Here is a 20,366-nt window from a genome sequence, read left to right on the forward strand (position 1 = left end):
CAAACATGATTTTTTTTAATGGTCATATTTGGAAAAACTTTCAAAGCTAATTCAGACATCAAATATGCTGCTGAATACTCGGTTTCTTTTAACTAGTAATCCAAATTTTGTATGCCCAACAGAGCTGGAAAATGCAATGCAGACAAGCCATACCCAACACTCTACATGAAACATAGATTTTTTCCTAGCTTGACATATTTTTTACAAAGCTTAGACAGAACCTAGATTCAGAATTGTTTATTAATGAATGCTAGATTCAAAATTATCTATTAGTGTAGCCTAGATTCAGAATTATCTAATGGTCAGTCCTCTTGCAAACTGTATACTAAAGTTATATCCAGAACAAGTCTCAACTATATCAAGACGCAGGGAACAAGAATAAAAATATATAACCTAGTGGAAAATGAATCATCACAATCAGAAATACCCGAATCCCAAGATTACAATACCTGCCATATATTGATCTGAAAAAAGTAGAAATCTTCAAATAAATGCCTTGACGTTTGAGATGATCTTTTAATTATCACACTTCCTAATTAGAAACTACACACCTTATAGCAAGGGTCAATTCACTTCCAATCAATACCCTAGGCAATTTATACAGTAGTATTATGCAATTTTGCATAGAGTACATACAAAAGTACGCAGAATTTGTGTCTTGACAATCATTCTCTAGAAGTACTTGCCTTGTCACTAGCTGGTTTCTTTCCCGAATATCTCTGAAGATCAAAATTAGAGAGATCAAATTTTAAAAGTGTTATACAAAAAATAAAAATATAAAACAAAAGGTCAGTCAGTGATATCGACGATTGGTAATGACTAACTCAAAAAAGAGCAGAATACTTACCCTTTTTCCTACAGAAAATGGAACATATTTGTACTTGATCATGTGCATTATTTGTCGTTTCATTGTAAGAACAAAGAGCACAACCCAATAACACAATAATATGGGCCAAAATACCGGGACATCAAATACTGAAAAAAAGGTCATCAGAAAAGCAATACAGAATGCCTTTGTAATGGAATACCTGCAACACCAGAACATAAAAAGATTGAAGTATATTATTTTCATTTCAATATCATGCATACACGCTACAGACCATGGGAAGACATACAGAAACCATAGAAAGAAAGCAAAAGGAGAAGACACATTGTAGAATGTACAAGAGATGCTAAGACATCAGTAAAAGTATAGCAATAGACATCCAAAGCAAGAGGATGGTACGCTAAAAGTATTTACATCAAATAAAACATTTTATATTGCTGATTACGGATCACTAAGATGAGATATACTTAAGAATTGAATGTGCACTTCATCAAAAAGTCAAAACAGATTTCCTTTTGTTATATGACCTGAATAATAAAATTAACCTTTTACAAGAGACAAAGTTTTGAGACAATTTGAGATTATCTTTATATCCAAACTCAGGAAAAGTATAATTAGCACAATATTGTGTCAACGAAAAAAAACATTCCTTAGATCAATAGTAAGAAAAGTTCGAAAAAATTAAACTTAAAACGAAAAAATTAGCAGTAGGTGTGAATCCAAGGTGAGGCCTACACGATATCACAACATCTCAGCTCCAGGATATTGTTTCTCTGCTAGCTATAAGGTATACAAGTTCCTCATCGTCTTAGCAGACCCAATTAAACCACACATCCACATAAGGCCCTCCAACACTTAATGCGCTCACTATGTCTACCCATATATCTCACAACAGAGGAGCTATGTCAGAAACTATGGTCCTAAGTACGCAATGAAGCCAAATAGTATGAGCAGAAAAATAATCTAAGCATTTAATGCTTGTAGCTGGTAGTTGAATTAGGGCTATGCTAAAACAGTCTTGGCCATTGATCTCAACTTAATCTTGGTCATTCATTGTACTTGGAGCAACAATAAAAGGCAAGGCATTCTCAATTGCAAGGAAAAATTAGGAGAAATTGTTGCTAAAGACTGCCAATATTATTCCTAATTCATTATTGTAATCATAGTGAATATTTATGAAACTTTGAGTATTTCTGCATTTCCTCACATAGAGTAGGATTATATTTATATTGTATAGAAGTAGTGTTGATGTGAGTTCTGTTCCACCACGACATTCAGAATCAAATACTAGTATTCCAAGATGAAATGCAAATCTCCAACTCTCTCTTAAATAAGGATGCCAATATGCTAAATGATCTACATGGATTATATGATCAAATGAGACAACCTCAAGGTTCCTTCTTATTATGGATTTGCACTCGGTTATATTGATATGATATGTCGGTTACCACAAAGGGACTTACGTTGTTCATTCAAAGGATATCAATTTGATTTTAACTTTTTCAATCATTTCCAACCAAACAAACTGCAAGGATAAGGGTTTAGAAATTCTATCTAAGAATGCAAGACAATGTTGATGATGGGGTGAGCCTCTAAACAATCCTTGCTTTGCTGCATCAACTAGGCATAGGAGGTGTTGGTTCCAAAAACCACAGATTGGTAATCCAAGAGCTTGCCAATTCTCTGACAAGATTCCATAATCAATTTTGGCCAAGGAACGAAAATCACCTTGATTCCCTTGCACTTGAGGCTCCACTACACCCAAGCACGTAGACCTCCACCTCAAACGTTGACTGCATAGTTAAGGATTTTCTATAGCGAATTTAAGCTTGGTGAGTTTTTCGGCTAGCAAGGTCCTCGAACTCGAACAATATGAAATTATGTTGAATGCTTAAAATGGATGTTTTGTATAAGGTTTTTAACAATGGATTTGAGGTTTGTAAGAAGGAAGTTACAGATTTTCTGACTTCAAATATAAATCCAATACTTTAATGATAAAAGACCAGTGCTTTAGCTTATTCGGGCAACAAAGTCAACTACAATGGAGATTATAACGTACAGCTTTATAATGTTCTACGCACATAAACTATAAACAGTTTAATAATCAAGAAGCGACGGATCAAATATATATACGCAATTCTAAACTAGTCCAGATTGCATTTTAACTGCTAAGGTCAAGGAGACAAATTGGACACAGATTCGGAAACAATTACATATTTCACAATATCTACGATGATCATGTTTATAATGCCATAGATGACTTCATCCACTTATCTGACATAAATTGTTTATAGAATTTTTTTAAAATGATTATGAAGGACCAATCAACTGCAATTTAATTCTCCATGCCTTTAATAAAAATAAACAAAGGGCCTTTTATTTTATTATTAAACTATCATATTTGCATTTATATTATAAAGTCATATTTTCGCTCCTTATTCCTCCTTACAAGTAGATGTAAAATACTTCTTGTAGAATGCTTTTCCGAATGCATGTCTTCTCAAAATGGACACCCTTTTATATCTTACAACTTAAAAGGATATGACTTTTCAAGAAAGCCTATATCCCATTAAAAAATAAGGAAAACACCTCTTTTAATCAATAATCGCACCTATTCCTTTTTTTTAAATCAATTGGCTTTGTTAACAAATTTAATTGTTTGTAACACGTCTTGAGAGTCTTCAAATTAATATTTTCACACCAAAATAAATTGCACCCTACCAATACCTCAACGTGGGGGACTGGAACTCTTATTCTTCGTTGGGTCTGTGATTTCTTTCTTTCAATATCGCATTCAAATATGAATTCCGGGTGTAAGATCTTGAAGCCGCTAGTCTGTGTATGGTGACTTAGTCTTATAACAACGTCCATAGCCCTGCCACTTCTGATGGTGTAGTATTTCGTAATTTATTAAATAATAGAATTAATCACACTTGCATGCTATTTCTTATTGAGCCTATCTGCAGCACATCTGGAGTGTTCATAGTGGTTTATCACAAGGATCCCTGCCGTAATTGAACAAATCTCTAACTATGTCTTCCACAGATCTTTGCAACCAAGTCATTGGGCATGAACTTTTATGCGGTAACAATGCCTTTTGGCCCTCTTTGTATTGGCTATGCTTCAGCGATCATACACCAGTATTATCAGAATCAAGCTTTTATTTTCCAAATGCTTCGTCGCTATATGCATTGATGTGTTTTGACTGGGTGAACAGTTTGTTTATTCCTTTCTCCATATATTATCCTCCCCTATTTCCAACCGGTCCATTCCTGCACATATGTGAAAATATAAACAAATATATAAAGGGTGATGCTGAATCTGGTAGATGCCTGTAGCCTGTCCATCTCCATTCCTTTATCATTGATCAATTGAAGATATTTGGTTCACATCTATTGCTCGTTTCTTTTCTTGCAATATGGAGATATGGTCACTGCACATTGTCACTCAACAACCTTTAATGTATGAGTATTATTACTGTTGCTGGCGGAAACTAAACAACTTTGGAGGTGATTCAACTATAATACAGTGACTTATCTTGCCCAGCGTGCATGGTCCATTGAATTCTCAGACACAGATGTTACTTTTGTTTGCTCTTATGAGCATGCTGTTATCATTTGCTCTGTAGATATGAATGATGAAATCATTCACTGTTCTCTTCTAGTAATTATTTCTAATATCACTGCTGACATGTCACCATCTCTAACAAGAATATATTATATTCACTCGTGAGAATGCAGGGGCATATAGAAACATCTTCAAATGCTTGGCATTTGTTTGTAACAAATGTTTTTCCCAAATGGAGACTAGAATTTTGGGCTCTATCAAGAGGGTGTCATCTTCTAAGGATGCAAGACTCATTTTCACATTGTCAATATTCATCTAAAAACCCTATGAAGGCACAGTCTAAATGAACATTTCCAAAAGAAGATAAACACTTACACTATTGCTTACAATCAACAAGTATCAAAACAAATGATGTTGCCTCCAACATTAATCATCGTTGAACAATATCTTCCATCTATATACTTCTATTCAACATGAAATGAAATCTACTCCTAAGTGAGGAATCGAAGAAACCATGCAATACTCCAAAGCAACACAAGTAATCCGCTATGAAGACCAACAATGGATCATCAATTACTTCGGTAGCATCATGGCAACAATTTTGAAAAGTCTCCTCTCCTACTCTAAAACTAATCTTAATGAGTTACAAAATAAGAAAGCCTTGACCTTTTATAGTTTGTTCGATTACAATAAAGGGACAAGATCAATTCAAGATCAAGGGCCACGATTAATCCAACACAGCCCTAATTAGGGTTCCATAACCTCCAGTAACAATTATTTATACCCGCCTAACTACAATTGAGCACCTCCATGTAGGCAACTAGAAAATTGCATGACCTTCATTGGCCAATAAGAAAGCAGATTTGGTAGAAGCATTAGAAAAGGTGCACCAATAAATGGGCCAATGAAATAATTGTATTTTGTAGGCCAATGAGAAGAGAAGTTAGGTAGAAGCCTGTAGAAGAAGAAAACTTGTAGAAGAAGCCACCAGTTGATGAACCAATAAGATTGTGCCACTTGTATTTACACCAAGTCATCTCTAAGAATATTCTTTCCTTTAACATTTTCTCTCTTGGCGCATTCAATGAATCTAAACACAATATGGTGGAGTTCTTCCACTAGGACACTCTGTGTGTTCTCATTGGTTGAAGAAATGGGTGCCACCTCAACATGCTCACCCTATAGACTTGATAAATACCCCTTTGATGATGGGAAATATCTCATTTTGATAATCTCTTACTTTGGCCAATAGACTTGACCAAGTTGTTGTGATTACTTCTTGGATTCCATCTTAAATGCCTCGAACTTATTTGGATTTTGTGCTTGTACCTTGACTTGATTATTAATTTGTAGCTTCTTGTTGTATAAAGCCATCATGTAGTACCTTGCTTGAAATCCTTGCCACAACCCTTTCACATTCTTGATGATCTCCACTTTGGTCTCTTTCAATTTGACTTAGGGTTTTTTGCATCTCCTACCACTCTTCACCTACCAGATAACGTCATCAATTAGACATTGTATTTTACCTTGGGTTTTAGTATTTGAGAAATCAAAATTTCAATAAAGATGTTCAGCCGATTCAACATTTGAGGGTCAGGCCTATGCTTTGAACTTTGATCCATACCTTAGCTTTTAGGGTCATTCAAACTTGACAAATGGTTGTGATTGATTAAAGCTTCTTACCTCCCCCTTTTACATTATTTCTTCCTTCTTTCATTAAATTCACCAAGTTAAGTTGCTTCCTTTGTCCAATTAAGCTTTATTTCTTCCTTAGCCACATGGGGAGGTGGAATCCACTCCTTGATGTGAAAACCTTGCAACTTCAAAAGGTGGAGTCCACTCCTCGATGAATCAATTGCCAAATGAGGAGGTGGAATCTACTCCTTGATGTGTCAACTACACTTGAAGAGGTGAAATCCACTCCTTGATGTGGAATCCCTTAACACTTGAGAAGGTGGAATCCACTCCTTCAAAAGTCAATTTAAATTTAAATAATTTATTTGATATTTCCCTTTTTTGGAAATTTAATTAGGCAATTTTTTTATATTTTTGGCTCAAATTTAACTTTAATTTGTCAATTTTCCCACTTAGTCAAATTTTGCCACATTTTTTCAAATTTCCAAACTAAGCCAAATTTTACCAATTTTCAATTTTGGACATCTTGATTTTTGGGGAAGTCCTGCAAAATTTCGAACTAATGCTCAGATTTTCTCTACCATCAAAGCCTATCAAAGTGACAAGAAGGGGTCCCTATTTGCAATGGGGTGATGGTGCGAAAAAATTCACAAGTAGAAGTAATTGAGTAGATGAACTAAAGATATTGTCAATCGGTGAATCATGGTGAAACTTACGATCATACCTTTCGGCATTTGTTGATTGTAAGTAGCAATATAAGGTTGGTCTGAATTGATCATAGGCACTTAAATTCAATGGGAAACGTCCATATTGATTGTTGACAATACGAAAATTATTCATGTGTCTTTAAAGGATTGTACCACCCTTTACGAAGTTGATTTGGCAAAGCAAGGATTGGTTTAGTTACTAACCATCAATCTTGTCTTTGATGGTTTCAGTTAGTTAAGCTTCTTAAACCCTTTATCTTTTGCAATTTGTTTTGTTTGAAGTAATTGCAGCGTCATCATTGTCAAAACATTACATTATCCAAAGTTTCCCATCAAATGAATAGCTGAAGTCCTCTCGTGGTTACCAGCAAACTACATCATAAAACTAAATTGTGTCCAACAAGAATAGAAACCTTTAAGCGACTTCAAAGATATTAGAGAGCACCTAGTTGGCTCTTCAAGACTCGCAATGTCAGTTGGATTAGGTTACCATGGAGTTGAGTAGAGTATGCAATAGACCAGTTGCAAATTCTATACACACTTCTACAGCGACAATTGATGATGACCATACATCCAAGGATTGTGGTGATTGATGTGTTGAGGATGTGCCAACATCTATCTCAGATACCGGTGCAGTAGAGACTGTTGGGATTGGTACAATGGATGAGCGCATCAAAGAGCCACTTATTACACCATGTTCTCCTAAGGTTAGTCCATTGATAAGTGATGGAGGGCAGATTTTTTTTATAGCCATTATGATGTAGAGGTGGATTGACGATGAGTTGTGTGACAATTCACGACACCGCTCCCTCTTCTTCACTGGACAATGTCGAGTACCATCTAATTTGAAGGACGGCTCTCATGTTGTTTTGTTTCCCTCTCCTGGAAGCAAATCAATTACTTTGTCCCATGAAGATGATAGCGATAGACAATTGGTTGTATCGTATAGACAGAGGGATCAGTTGAGGATTGTAGGTGAACAGGTTGATTCTACCACATATACTTTCTTCTGCACATACACATTTATTGAGTACCTTCTTGAGAGTTTGGAGTTTCAAGAGGGACCCTTCAAAGTCACTGAGGCTAGTCCCATTCAAAGTTCTCGCATTATACGGCGCTTAGTGAGAGCAATTGTAGAAACTTTGACTACAATGCTTCCTTACAAGGATTTTGTGGTTGGGTTTGAAGAGAGTGTTACCAAAGACCTTGCTCAATCAATTGTTCAGTCTCAAAGATTAGAGGCATCTTCTGATACTAGAGTTGTTAGTGATGAGTCATTGACAAAGATCGGAGCTTTTTATTGTAACTACATAGTTAGGAGCATTGATGTAAAAATCGCCTGAGGAGATTAATCGCCTAGGCCTGAAAAAGTTTAATCGGGGAAAATCGGGAAAAAATCGGGAACTAAAAAACCACTAAATTTTAATAGAAAAATGCGATTTTTTTACAGAATTCAATGTTTTTTTGCATCTAATGACTTAATTGCTAACAATACATAAGAAACAATCATGTTTAGATATATATATCAATGCAAAAAGAGTTATTAATCGGTAAATTACTAACAAGTAAGTAGTGACAAGTTGTAAATTACTAACAACTAACAAGTTCACAACACATGAGAAGTATTCTCATAAATAAAGTGTCAAATGTAAAGAGTTCAAATAAGCACATCAACATGACTACAAATAAGTACAAATGTCAAATACAAGACTACATCTTCCTCTTCCCAGTCACTTTACTAGCGAGTGCGGGAGAGGGTAAAGCTCTAGAACTAGAACCCCGCAGGGTTTGTGCCCGTGTCTGTGTCTGTGCCAATGCAGGAGATGGTGTAGCTATAGAACTAGATGTCGGTATCTCCACATTCGCTGCGCGCAAGATGTCAAGGTCCTCTGCAGTAAGCTCAATGTCATCATCCTCATCATCGCCCTCCTCGATGTCATCCAAATCGATGTCATATCCAGTTCCACCCCCTTCCTCCTCCGCAGCCTCCTCCGCGGCCTACCTCTCCAAATTGGAGATGTCCTCCTATGTAAATAAGGGAGCCTGCTCCTGTGCCGTCCAATCATAATAAGGATCTATCTCATCCAAATCGATTGGCCCAGAAGGATCTTGTTGCGCCTTTTTCATGCGCAATTTAAGATTATATTGCACACAGACCATATCATTCATCCTCTTTTGGGACAACCTGTTTCTCTTTTTTGTGTGGATGGCCTCAAACAAACTCCAGTTGCGCTCACAATGTGATGCGCTACAAGGCTGTGATAGGATTCTGAGAGCAAATTTTGCAAGATTTGGAGTGCTTGCACCCCAAGTGGTCCACCAAGCCACCGCATCACAAAAATTGTACAAGTTAGAAAATACTAATAGACAACAAAAAATGAAACATAAATATTAATTTAGCATTTGAGATTCAGAAGTTTGCAAATGTATTACCTGGGGTTTGTGTAAGCCTTGCTCTCTTGTAGAGAGAAGTGGAGAACACCTTGCCTCCTGCTGAAGTGAAGATCTCCTGCTCAGCGATGATTTTATCTCTTGTTTCCTCGCTGGTTACCATCTTTTCGACGCACTCACTTAGGCCTCTGATGACCTCTCCATCAGGATCTGCATATGTACCATCAGCCCTAAAACCAAAAACCAAAAACAAATAAGTCTTCCAATTTTAGTACACACCCAACACCCTACGAAAGCAAAATGAACTCAAGTCTTCGTTAACTTAAATTTGAGTAAGAATGAGCTTACAGTATACCTAAAACGTGGGTTGAGGAAATATCCTGCTGCATGAATGGGTTGGTGAAGCTGATTATTCCACCTTCTATCAATGATCTGCCAAATGGGTTCATATTTGATGCTTTCCCCCTTGTAGTAATTTTTGACAGATTCTTTGGCCTTGTCCATGGCCTCATATAGTTCACCCATTGGCGTTTGGTCTCCATCAACCAAACGCAAAACTCCGACTAAAGGCTCAGACACCTGCAATATAAATTTGAAATTAGTTGACAAGTTACAAAATTATTATTTACTTGAGTTACAAACTTAGTATGTTATAAAGTTGTAAAGTGTAAACTAAAACTTAAAGTTTTGTAGTTACCTTTACTATTTCATCAGCCTTATCTTCAAAATATTTATCAAACACAATCCGCACAACATTCTCTCCTTCACTCTTCTTTGAAAATGTGGAAGCAAGCCATTTTTTGGAAACAAACATTTGCTTCAAAGAAGCAAAATTATCGAGAATGCTTTGCAATGTCAAAAAAATCGTTGCAAACCTTGTGACGGCAGGCCTGACAATTTCTTTGCCATCAGTGTGCTCTCTCATCAGGCTAAGGACCCATGGGTGATTGTATATGTATTTTGTCACCCGCCTTGCATCCTCCACAATTGGAGTGACCCACTCAAGTTTGCCCATGTCCTCCAAAAGAAGGTCAAGGACATGTGCTGCACACGGGGTCCAAGAGAAAGTGGGGTGCCTCTGCTATAGGAGTTTTCCTGCCAATTGTAAAAGCAAATACTAATTAGTTTCCAACTTTTCAAATATATCAAACTATTAAAAATTCTTGTTGTGAAATTCACAATGCACATGCAACATAAAATTACGGTTTACCTGCTGATACATATGCAGCAGCATTGTCTGTGATGATTTGCACCACATTTTCAATGCCAATCTCTAAGACCATGTTCTCCAACATCAATGCTAATGTCTGAGCATTTTTTACCTTGTTGGAGGCATCGATTGATTTCAGGAACACCACATTATCATTACAGCAGGCCAAAAAATTAATTATGGTCCTGCTCTTCCCATCCGTCCACCCGTCAGAAAGAATGGTGCAACCAAATTTTGTCCATTCTTGTTTCTATTCCTCAACAAATGCTTTGGCCCTCTCAACAGCATTTCCAATAAGCCTACAAAACAAAATTTAGTTATGTCTTAGATTCTTAGTAATTTAAAATTGATTTAGACTTTAGTAATCAACATTCTAATTTCTAGATAAATTAATTAAAATTTAGAACTAAGTAAAAAGTTAAAAATTAAAAGGAAATCGAGTGTAATAAAATTATTCGCTTACCTGCCACCCAACACAAAACGAGAAGGCGACTTGTACCCCTTTCCTGCAACTGTCAACCCTGTGGCCAAAGCCTCCCAATAGGGACTGTCAACAACACTAATAGGAAGGTTCTTGAAAACCCAGAAATCTGCTAGTGCATTGTCCAACTGGTCATGGACCTCCTTATTCCATCTAGTGGCCTCTAATGAAGGTTGTGCACCAGGTGTGTGCCTCGGCACAAAATAGCTCCCTATCCCAGAAGCACCTGCTGATCCTGATGGTGCGGAAGTGCTAGGAGGTGTAGGAGTGGGAGTGGGAGTGGAACTCGTGAAAGAAAAAACACCCTGTTTGCGGACACGCGGCCCACGATAAGAGCCAGCCATGCTCTCAATGGCTGCCTTCTCCTCCTGAACATCAACGAAACTGCCCTGGGTCTCTGCTATGGCTGCCCTGACATGCAATTTATTCCGCTCTCTTTGCAATTTTTTTTGCTCTCCAACTGCGAGCAAGGCATTTGCAAACCTTTTTATTTCTTTTGTTGTATTCTCACAAGGATTCGTATCATGTTTTGAGATCCCTGCGATGTGATATTTGAACCGGTAAATGCCCCCGGATATTACTTTTTCACATCGAATGCAAATCACTTTGGTTGGTTCATCGGGTGCTTCATAGGCATATTTCCATGCTTGATCTCTCGCATTCTTTGGCCTGGTGCTAATGTAGCCTGAGGGGCATGGAGTCAATGGCCATTTGTCTGCCATTTAAAACTGCTGCAGGCTGCCTACACATACAAATTTTTAAAAAAAACTATAAATAAATTATAACAAGATCAAAGTTAACAGTTAAACAAAGAATTCAAGCAACATTCCAATAACAGCACCAATAAATTGAAATCCAAATAACATTCAAACAAACTAGCTGCTAGGGTTTCAAATTTTTTTAAAAGGGCAAATTTTTAGCATAAATTCGATCTAGAATGGAAAAAAATGAAAATGAATGCATTTAATCTTGCTTACATTCATCAAATGCATTCCTAACTAATTAGGAATGTATTTTTATCCATTTACATGCAAGAAAAAAAAATACAATCTCTTGCAAAAACAAAAAACAAAGATTCAAATCACTTACCTAGTAACGAAGAAATCGAATCAAAAGGCCTCCAAATGCACTTGATTATGCCTATTTCTTGCCAAGAACTCCTTCTCTATCCTCTCCTCTCCAAAACACCCTAAGCAATGTAAAAACATAATGAAAAAAACGTGTTTTTTTGTCACTTTATGTGACTGCCGAGCGCGGGCGATTTTTTTGCAAAAAATCGCGATTTTTAGGCGATTAATCTGTGATTTTTTGGAAAAAATCTGCAAAAAAAAATCGCGCTTTTTGGGGCGACTAAATCGCGATTTTATCTCGTATCGCCAATTAATCGGCGATACTCACATCTATGGTTAGGAGTGCTCATTATTTCTCTTTTGATCAACATTTTGAGGATTTAGTTATGCGCCGATGTGGATGGGCTCTGGGATCGTACCACCCTTAATGAGATGGGTTTACACCATCTTCAGTTGATGGAGTTAGTAACTCCAAGTTGGTAGGAGATTACTTATAGTGTTAATACATCTATGGCAATCTAGCACAAGAGGGATATCTTGGTTACGATATCAACACTGCTGGGAGATTTTATTACTGTAGCACTATTGGAAGTCACACACTCATGAGGGATTGGTAGAGTGTAGAGGGAGATTTGATGTACAAAAATTCTTTCAGTTATCCTTACCTCATTACAATGGATGGATGTCAATTTCATTTATATTGGGATCTAGATGGTGACAAAGTTAGCACCACAGGTTGGTTGGGTCTCATTGGATGGATTTACCATGGTTAGCATGCTTATAGTGTAATCAGAGTCGAGCAATAATGGTCTGAGCATCTACTTGGCAAGTTATTTGGTGATTGCAAGGGCATTACATAGATCTTCCCTTGTGATCTGGGAGAACTTATGTCTTACTTTGTTCTTAAGGGGACAAGCAATTTTAGAGAGGGTAAACTGTAATGTCCCCATTTTAATATGTTTTTGTTATGCGGTAGGGTTGCCCTATAATTAACCCTCGTAGGCTAATAATTGTGGATGGAGGGACTTCTTTGGTAGAGGCTCAATTATGGGAAGGTACTGTCTTCTCCTCAATTCAGTATGTTCTAGTTGGTCTTTGTTTGGCTCATATTGGACTTCGTTTGAGCTTAGTTTCATGTACTTACGATTTATGGTCAGTTAAAAATAATTCAGAGGGACACTTCTATTTTCGGAAAGTACACTTGTCACGTAGGGAAATAATAGGAGTGACTCCTACTTACGACGGTTTATCAAAAGGATAAGTATTTTGGGAGTTATTATAATTTTAGTGGTCAAATTATTATTAAATCATTAAATGGCTTATTATAAAGTTATAATTTAACTTTATAATTTCACTTAAGTTGAGGGTTGAGGCATCAATGGTAGGGGTCATTTATTCAATTAATTCATTAAAGCCTATGCCAAGGAATTAGTTGGAGTATTAGAGCAAAGGATTTATTATTTTTATCTGATATTATTTCAAATTCAAAAGGCGTAAGCAAAAAGCAAAAGCATTATTTAAGTGAAAGTGTCATCGAGAAGCTAGTAATTGGTGTGTAGATGAAGCAACTGGTTTTTCTATATATGCAGCCCATTTGGATGAATTATTCATTCTATTGCATATGTTTTTGTGAGTTTGAAGGCATTCAAGGGTGTGAGAGATTTGTTGCTTAAAGAATTGTGCATTCTCTCAAAGGAGTTTGCACTTTGAATTAGCTCTTCTTTATGCCAACGAATTATGTTTATAGTCTGGTTTCAGTGCTGCAATCTGAACAAGGGTTTGGTGGAATGTTTTGAGCAAGAAATTAATCAGAACTGCTGCTATCTATTTGGTATTTGGACAGTTAGAAGGGCCGATTGCAGTTTAACATTAAGGGCTGAGCTCGAGTGACTCTATGACAGCCACGTTTGGGAAGTAATTGACCCTGCCTTGGCAGCTTTGGGTTTCTTGAAAGAGCTACATTCTATTACAGAGGCTGCGTCAATATTGGAGGGTTCAAATTTGACAATTTTTGGGCCACGTGACACAAGCCAGCAATCACGTCAACTTCTGGTCTGCATTGGAGTTGCTGCAAATCATCCTGAGGATATCAACATCATATTCTGTCTTACTAGGTTTTTTTATTATTTCTGAAATCAAGTGTGTTGCATCATTTAGATATTTGGCATTGTAAATATTTGCATACTTCATACAGTGAATGAAGTCACTATGAAAGTTTGTAATTGCATTTAATTTCTATGTGTTGTTATCATTTCAAATTTTGAATAAAACAAAAGAGCATATATATCAAAAACACCTATGTTACCCCGAGTTTCCGGGATGGGGGGCGGGGGGACGAGGGAACAGGTTTCCGAGACAGTATTTTTTTTTTGGCTGAAATAGGGGACGGCAGGGGACAGCTATATATATATATATATATTATTGTTGCTATCAAAACATTATCAAAGCTGGAAACAATCTGAGTATTTCTCGACCCAGCAGCAATCATTTCCAAGTCTGCAATATGAATTTCATATAGAAGTCTGATTCACAATCATTTTCAGGTCTGGTTTGTTGAACAAAAGTTGAAGTTTTAATTTTCAGTCATAGTTGGATGCTAAGTTTTTAATGGCTTCCAAAAAAAATTCTTTTAACATGGGTTATATTAACATATTTTATTATTTTAATGTGGGGCCAGCGAATGGGCAGAAAATCACTGTTTATTGATTTTTTTTTAAGTTGAATTTTATTTTAAAATCGGAAACTTCAAGCAGTCCCCAAGACGGATGGGAAATGGCTACAGAGTCCCCGGAATGGTCAACACCATCTGGAAACACATTGACCATTTACGAAGTTTTGGGGACGGGTTTCCGATTTTCTTGCTTGGGTGGGGACGGCTTGGAAATGTTTCCGGCCATCCCCAAGTCCCTGAAATGGGGATGGTTTTCGAAACTCAAGGCTTAGGGCTGGAAACGCGTCCCCGGGTAACATAGAAAAACACAAAAAAATTACAAACAATCACTTTGAAAAACATGTCAGAATTCTTCGGCATTAGAGTTAGGCCCTTTACATACAATCTACAAGTTCTTGGCAAATAGACTAAGAAGGGTTCTACCTAACGTGAATGGACAAACGGATTTTGTCAATGGAAGGCCACTCCTTGATGGGATCATAATTGCTCACATTAATAAAAGTGGACATCAAGAAGACCTACAACAAGATAGATTGGTGTTTCCTTCGCAAGTTAATGGAAGCCTTTGGCTTCAATAGGCAATGGATTGATGTGATATTTTATTGCATTTCAAGCCTGAGGTTCTCTATCTCAATTAGTGGCAGCCTAAAGAGTTTCTTCGAGTGTTTGAGAGATTTGAGACCTCTTCTATTTATAATCATGGCCAAGGCAACAGGCAAAGCAATCAAAGATCATCAAGTAGAAAGAATCAAGCTTACTAGTTCAATGCAAGCAATTATAGATGACAGTGTTATTTAGGGTTTCTAACAAGAAGGAAGCACAGTGTTTCAAGAAGATCTTAGACTATTATGCCTCAGCTTCAGGTCAGTGTAAGGTCAATAATAAAACCAAAATATTTTTCTCAACTCCACCACAAAATGAGCAAGAGATTGTGCAGAGGATATATGTTTGAGAACTTCAAAGCTAAAGGATTCTCTTGGAGGTAAAACGGAGAAGTAACTGTCCTTTTGGAAAGGAAGATGGCTATCTTGGGCTAGTTGGAATTGTAATGCTCAAGGCAGTTATCTCAGCTCTACCAATTTACCTATTATCACCTTTCACTCTCGGTTGGGGCTAATGCAAATGAGGGAATTTTACTAGCAAAGTTTGGCTGAAAAGAAAAGGATAGCTTTAATCTGTTGGATAAGATATGGAAACCCAAGGAGACGCCCAATGTGAAGCTTAGGAACCAATTGTGATACAACAAGGCATTGGATATGAAATTGCTTTGGAGGATGTATAAGGAATCTCACCTGAGATAGGTCAGAACCATTCAGAACAAATCCTACAAATGCTCTGAGACACTAGGATCAAGGATTATGTTGTACTTGTTAACAGCAATCCCTCTCTTGAGTGGCCATGGAAGAATTTCCAATCTTTACCCCTTCCCACTGTGGAGATGGATCACCTCTTATAGTTACTAAAGTGCTAGACGTTGGTCTTTTGCAATGGGCAAGCTAAATTGACTTGGGAAAAGTTCAAATAATGGTCAATTGAATTCTAAGGATGACTTGGCACCTCGAGTGGAGACTCTTATTCAAACTTGGTGATCATCTACAACTTCAGAGGTCAAAATTGGTGGTGTATCATCGCATGTGAACTAACAATGAGCTCGTGAGAGATTAAAGCAAAACCAATCTTGAAGTCAAGTCCTTAGAATATCTCCTACACTTGTTTGTATAGCACAAACCATGCATCCTAGTATACATTTGTAAGCATGTTTTCAAAATTCAAGAGTTCTCTAATGAGATCTTCAAACATTTTTCCAATTTTTTCTTCAAATGCAATATCCAATTGTGGCGCCCCCCTGAATTATCCTATATTTTCTTCTTTCATGGGAACAAATTGTTCCTCATCTTGCTTATCCTCTCCAAAGGTGCTTGGAGTTTCACCCTCTAATATGAGATTGTTGATTGACTCTTTTGTAGGAACATCTTGCAATTTTCCATTTGAATATTCATCACGCATGGTGTCCCCAAAAATTGAGGATTCACCAAGTGGCAGATCATCAAATATGTTCACATGTTGTTCCTAGAATACAATTGCAACTGGCAGTGCATCAAGAGAAAATGGACAAGGAGGTTGAATGGGATATGTAGTTGCTACCTTCTCACATATGTGGTTGCCATGGAGGTGAATCTCAAATCGGATAGAAAGCACACCAAGATCGAAGCTGCCAATAACAGAATATGGAGAGAACAATGAAATTTTGTATGTTGAAACTGATCTTGGTCTCTACAAACCAAAAGTGCAAGAAGTGTTGATGTTGCAAACTTCACAAAGTGATAAAGGAAAAGAACTATTGGGAGACTTGTTGAAATTGGTGCTATAATACTGCCAATTTTTTCTTAATTCAATGTTGGATTTCATGGTGGATTAATTGTATCATTTTGGAGTATTCTATATTTCCTCAAAGTAGGACTTCTAACCATGTTGAGTAGAAGTAGATAAATGCAAGATGCTGAAAGGTGAACTATGGCAAAACTAGTGTCCATACCTTTTGGCACTTGTTGATTACAAGTAGCAATGCAAGGTTAGTTTTGACCTTATTGCAAAAATCTTACTCAATTGGAGATATTCATTTCAATTATGCCATCATTGGGTATTTGAATAAGTGTGGATAATGTGAAAGTCATTCCCACATACTTAGAAAAAAGCACCTCTTATGCATAGTCAGCACAGAAAAGAAAGAACTGATCAGAGGTTTCATCTCACCATCACTAGTACTTTCTATTGTTAGAGCTAGATTAGATTCCTAAACCCCTTGCCTATTTGCAATTTGTTTGTTAAAAAGTAGTTAGAGAGCTCCAATTGCTAAATCATCCACATTTGCAAAGTTGACATCTATTAATTGAACAGAACAAGTCTTTTTGTGATACCAGCATATCAAATCATTATAACTAAATGAAAGTCTACAACTAGAAGGAACCTTTGGTAGTCTCATTTGATCACACAATCTGTATACCTTGTTTAGCATATGAGCTTCCTTGTTCAAGAAAGAATTGGAGATTTGTTTTTTCATTCGGAATACTAAGTATTTGATTTTGCATGTTGAAAAAATGTGGAGGCACTACTCGAATTTTTCCCAAAAAATTGTAATCATTTTTAAGTAAAAACATCTTTACATTTTTTGTGGGTTTATGTGTGTTTCTGACTCGCATCAGTTTTTCTTCTCTACAAATCTGTCAAGCTTGTGGAAGGATTTCTTTTTTCATAGATTCAAAGGTTTTTTTGTTCTGGAGTTGTTGTTTCTTTTTCTACGAACTAGACTCTGTGTTAAAAATCAGAGTATTTATTAATCTATTCCAATTTTAATTCTATTGTAATCGTACATCTAGATGAGATCACCTGTCTTATTTATATAGGCAAGAGGTGCCCTTTCACCAAGGGACATCAATCTTTTATATTTAATATAATTGTATGTTGAATGAATATATTAATATAAGATAATATATGATCAATAATAATATTAACACAATTATTATATTATACAATCATATAATATAATATTTAAACAATATATTATATTATAATATAATCATCTCATACTAATGTAAATAAAGATTCTGACCACAGCTACAATAAAATCAACACTCCCTCTTAGCTAGGAAAGAATCCATTTAGGTTGTGTCACAATGACTATCCTTGAATAGGTAGATTCAATAGATTCTTTAATAAAGAAATAAGTCTTAATAAAATAATTGATTCATTAATTAATTTATTGATGTCTTTATTTGAGAAATCATTGTGAACTGGAAATGTAAGACTCCTAAAGCTAACTTCAGCACTTTGCATTCTCTATTCGTGCGTGAGTCCTTAGGAGTCGACGGGTCTTTGAATTTTGTGTCTTTGCATTCATGAGCATTTATTCACATTTTGTTCATTCTATCTCAAATGTATTTTGACAACTTTCCTGGGTTGTTTAAGTCACCTTTTATCTGTCTATTTTATGCCACTCATCCTCTTTCTTTTACAAAACAACACTTTTATGCATCTTTGCGAGAGTGTGTGAGAATGTCTATGGGAAGTCATCTTTGTATTTCTATGATCTCCAACAGGCATCTTTTCATGGTTTAGTCTTTGTTTTGGCTCTTAAAGCATTTTGACCAGTAATTTTTTTCAGCTTGCGTTAGGGTTTCATGGACATCGTTTTTGTTGCGAGCTTCACTTCACTTCTTGGTTTTCTATTTTTTGTCCATAAACAATAGGGCCCATTTGGCAACAGGAATCAGACTGGAATAGGCATTTATAAATTCAAAGAACTTCAAATCTCTGTTTGGGTGCGCCAAATCAGAATTGAGAATAGGAATATGAATTCCAATTTTGGCCAAAAAACAAGCATTTGCTATTCCACCTATTCCAATTTTACTTTTTCAAAATTTTTTTTTTTTTAGGTCCGTTAGTCTAGTATGCATACAGACAGGGAGTTTGGAGTGCATGTCATTGCGAGATAATAAGAAATTTCTTCACAAAATATTAGTTTTTATATTTGACATCTCAAAGGTTGTGTTACATGTGTATATGTCCGCTTAGAATGAATAACGGCCTCAAAGGTTTTGATGACGGGTAAGTTCGAACATCAAGTTTGTAATTTAGCAAATCAGTACAGAAAATCCATTTAAATAGTTCACCTTATTTTCAATCTAGGCGTCTTTCAATTAGGACTTCTATATAGATGTGATTCAAGATTCCACACATAATTGTCACAAAAACAACCAAGCCTAAACCAGTGGTCACGCTTGAATGATGGAATAACTTTGCAAAGATTATAATGAAAGTTTTGTAGGGAAAAACAATCGAACAGTTTCATCATTTAAAGAAAATGAGACACTTAATATGTGCCCGCCATGAAGAATTTGTTGCCCGTCGTCCAAGAGATATGGGACACGAATTCGAGAGCATTGTCGAATTTCTCAATGCAAAAATTTCAATTTTGTCTAACCAAACAGAGAATAGGAATACGTATTCACATTTTCTATTCTAGAATACGTATTCCTAATCCTACAAAGCAAATCAGCACAGAAAATCCATTTAAATAGTTCACCTTATTTTCAATCTAGGCGTCTTTCAATTAGGACTTCTATATAGATGTGATTCAAGATTCCACACATAATTGTCACAAAAATAACCAAGCCTACACCAGTGGTCGCGCTTGAATGATGGAATAACTTTGCAAAGATTATAATGAAAGTTTTGTAGGGAAAAACAATCGAACGATTTCATCATTTAAAGAAAATGAGACACTTAATATGTGCCCGCCATGAAGAATTTGTTGCCTGTCGTCCAAGAGATATGGAACACGAGTTCAAGAGCATCGTCGAATTTCTCAGTGCAAAAATTTCAATTTTGTCTAACCAAACAGAGAATAGGAATACGTATTCTCATTTTCTATTCCAGAATACGTATTCCTAATCCTACAACCAAACAGGCCCTAAGTGTTTGGTTTTTCTATTTTTTCTCCATAAAAGATTAGTGGCAGGTTTTTTTTTTTTTTTTTTTTTTTTTAAAAATTGGATGGTTATTTTATTTTTTCCTTAAAAAGGTTCTGGTTAGGTTTTTATTTTTTTCCTCAAATAATTATTGTGGGTTTTGTATAACTTTTTCCTCAAAAAATTATTGTGGGTTTTGTATGATTTTTTCCTCAAAAAATTATTCTCTTTGGTTGTCTAATTTTCTCCTCAAAAATTGTTTTTATGTTTTTGGTTTTTTCCCTTAAAAATCATGACTTATGTTGTTGGTTTCAGGTCTTTTTTTTGGAAAAAACATTAT

The 20,366-nt window shown here is 36.1% G+C and overlaps 2 protein-coding genes across 3 annotated transcripts in view; both read right to left on the reverse strand.

The window, feature by feature from the left end:
* Positions 1-440: 440 nt before the first annotated feature.
* Positions 441-20,366, reverse strand: part of LOC149559988 (protein RER1B-like) — a 32,149-nt gene continuing 12,223 nt past the window's right edge. Inside the window, exons 2-3 of the mRNA XM_089824397.1 lie at positions 848-1,028; positions 441-719 (exon numbers count right to left, since the gene is read on the reverse strand). Coding sequence (XP_089680523.1) covers positions 666-719; positions 848-1,028 — 235 coding nt within the window. The 3' untranslated portion in view covers positions 441-665. The remainder of the gene's footprint in view (positions 720-847; positions 1,029-20,366) is intronic.
* LOC149559989 (uncharacterized) lies at positions 8,341-11,605 on the reverse strand. 2 transcript variants are annotated; one of them, XM_089824395.1, is made up of 4 exons: positions 10,337-10,446; positions 9,824-10,221; positions 9,482-9,705; positions 8,341-9,356 (listed from the first exon to the last, which is right to left on the reverse strand). In XM_089824395.1, exons 2-4 carry the CDS (start codon positions 10,139-10,141, stop codon positions 9,146-9,148), a joined length of 753 nt encoding a protein of 250 aa, XP_089680521.1. In that variant the 5' UTR covers positions 10,142-10,221; positions 10,337-10,446; the 3' UTR covers positions 8,341-9,145. The 2 variants fall into 2 exon arrangements, with proteins under 2 accessions (XP_089680521.1, XP_089680520.1); XM_089824394.1 differs by lacking the exons at positions 8,341-9,356; positions 9,482-9,705 and adding an exon at positions 10,800-11,605 and having other exon boundaries at positions 10,002-10,221; positions 10,337-10,635.

The sequence above is a fragment of the Cupressus sempervirens genome, chromosome 4 (genome assembly GCF_028749045.1).
Source record: "Cupressus sempervirens isolate cs-2001-9-10 chromosome 4, ASM2874904v1, whole genome shotgun sequence".
In the NCBI taxonomy this organism is placed as follows: Eukaryota; Viridiplantae; Streptophyta; class Pinopsida; order Cupressales; family Cupressaceae; genus Cupressus; species Cupressus sempervirens.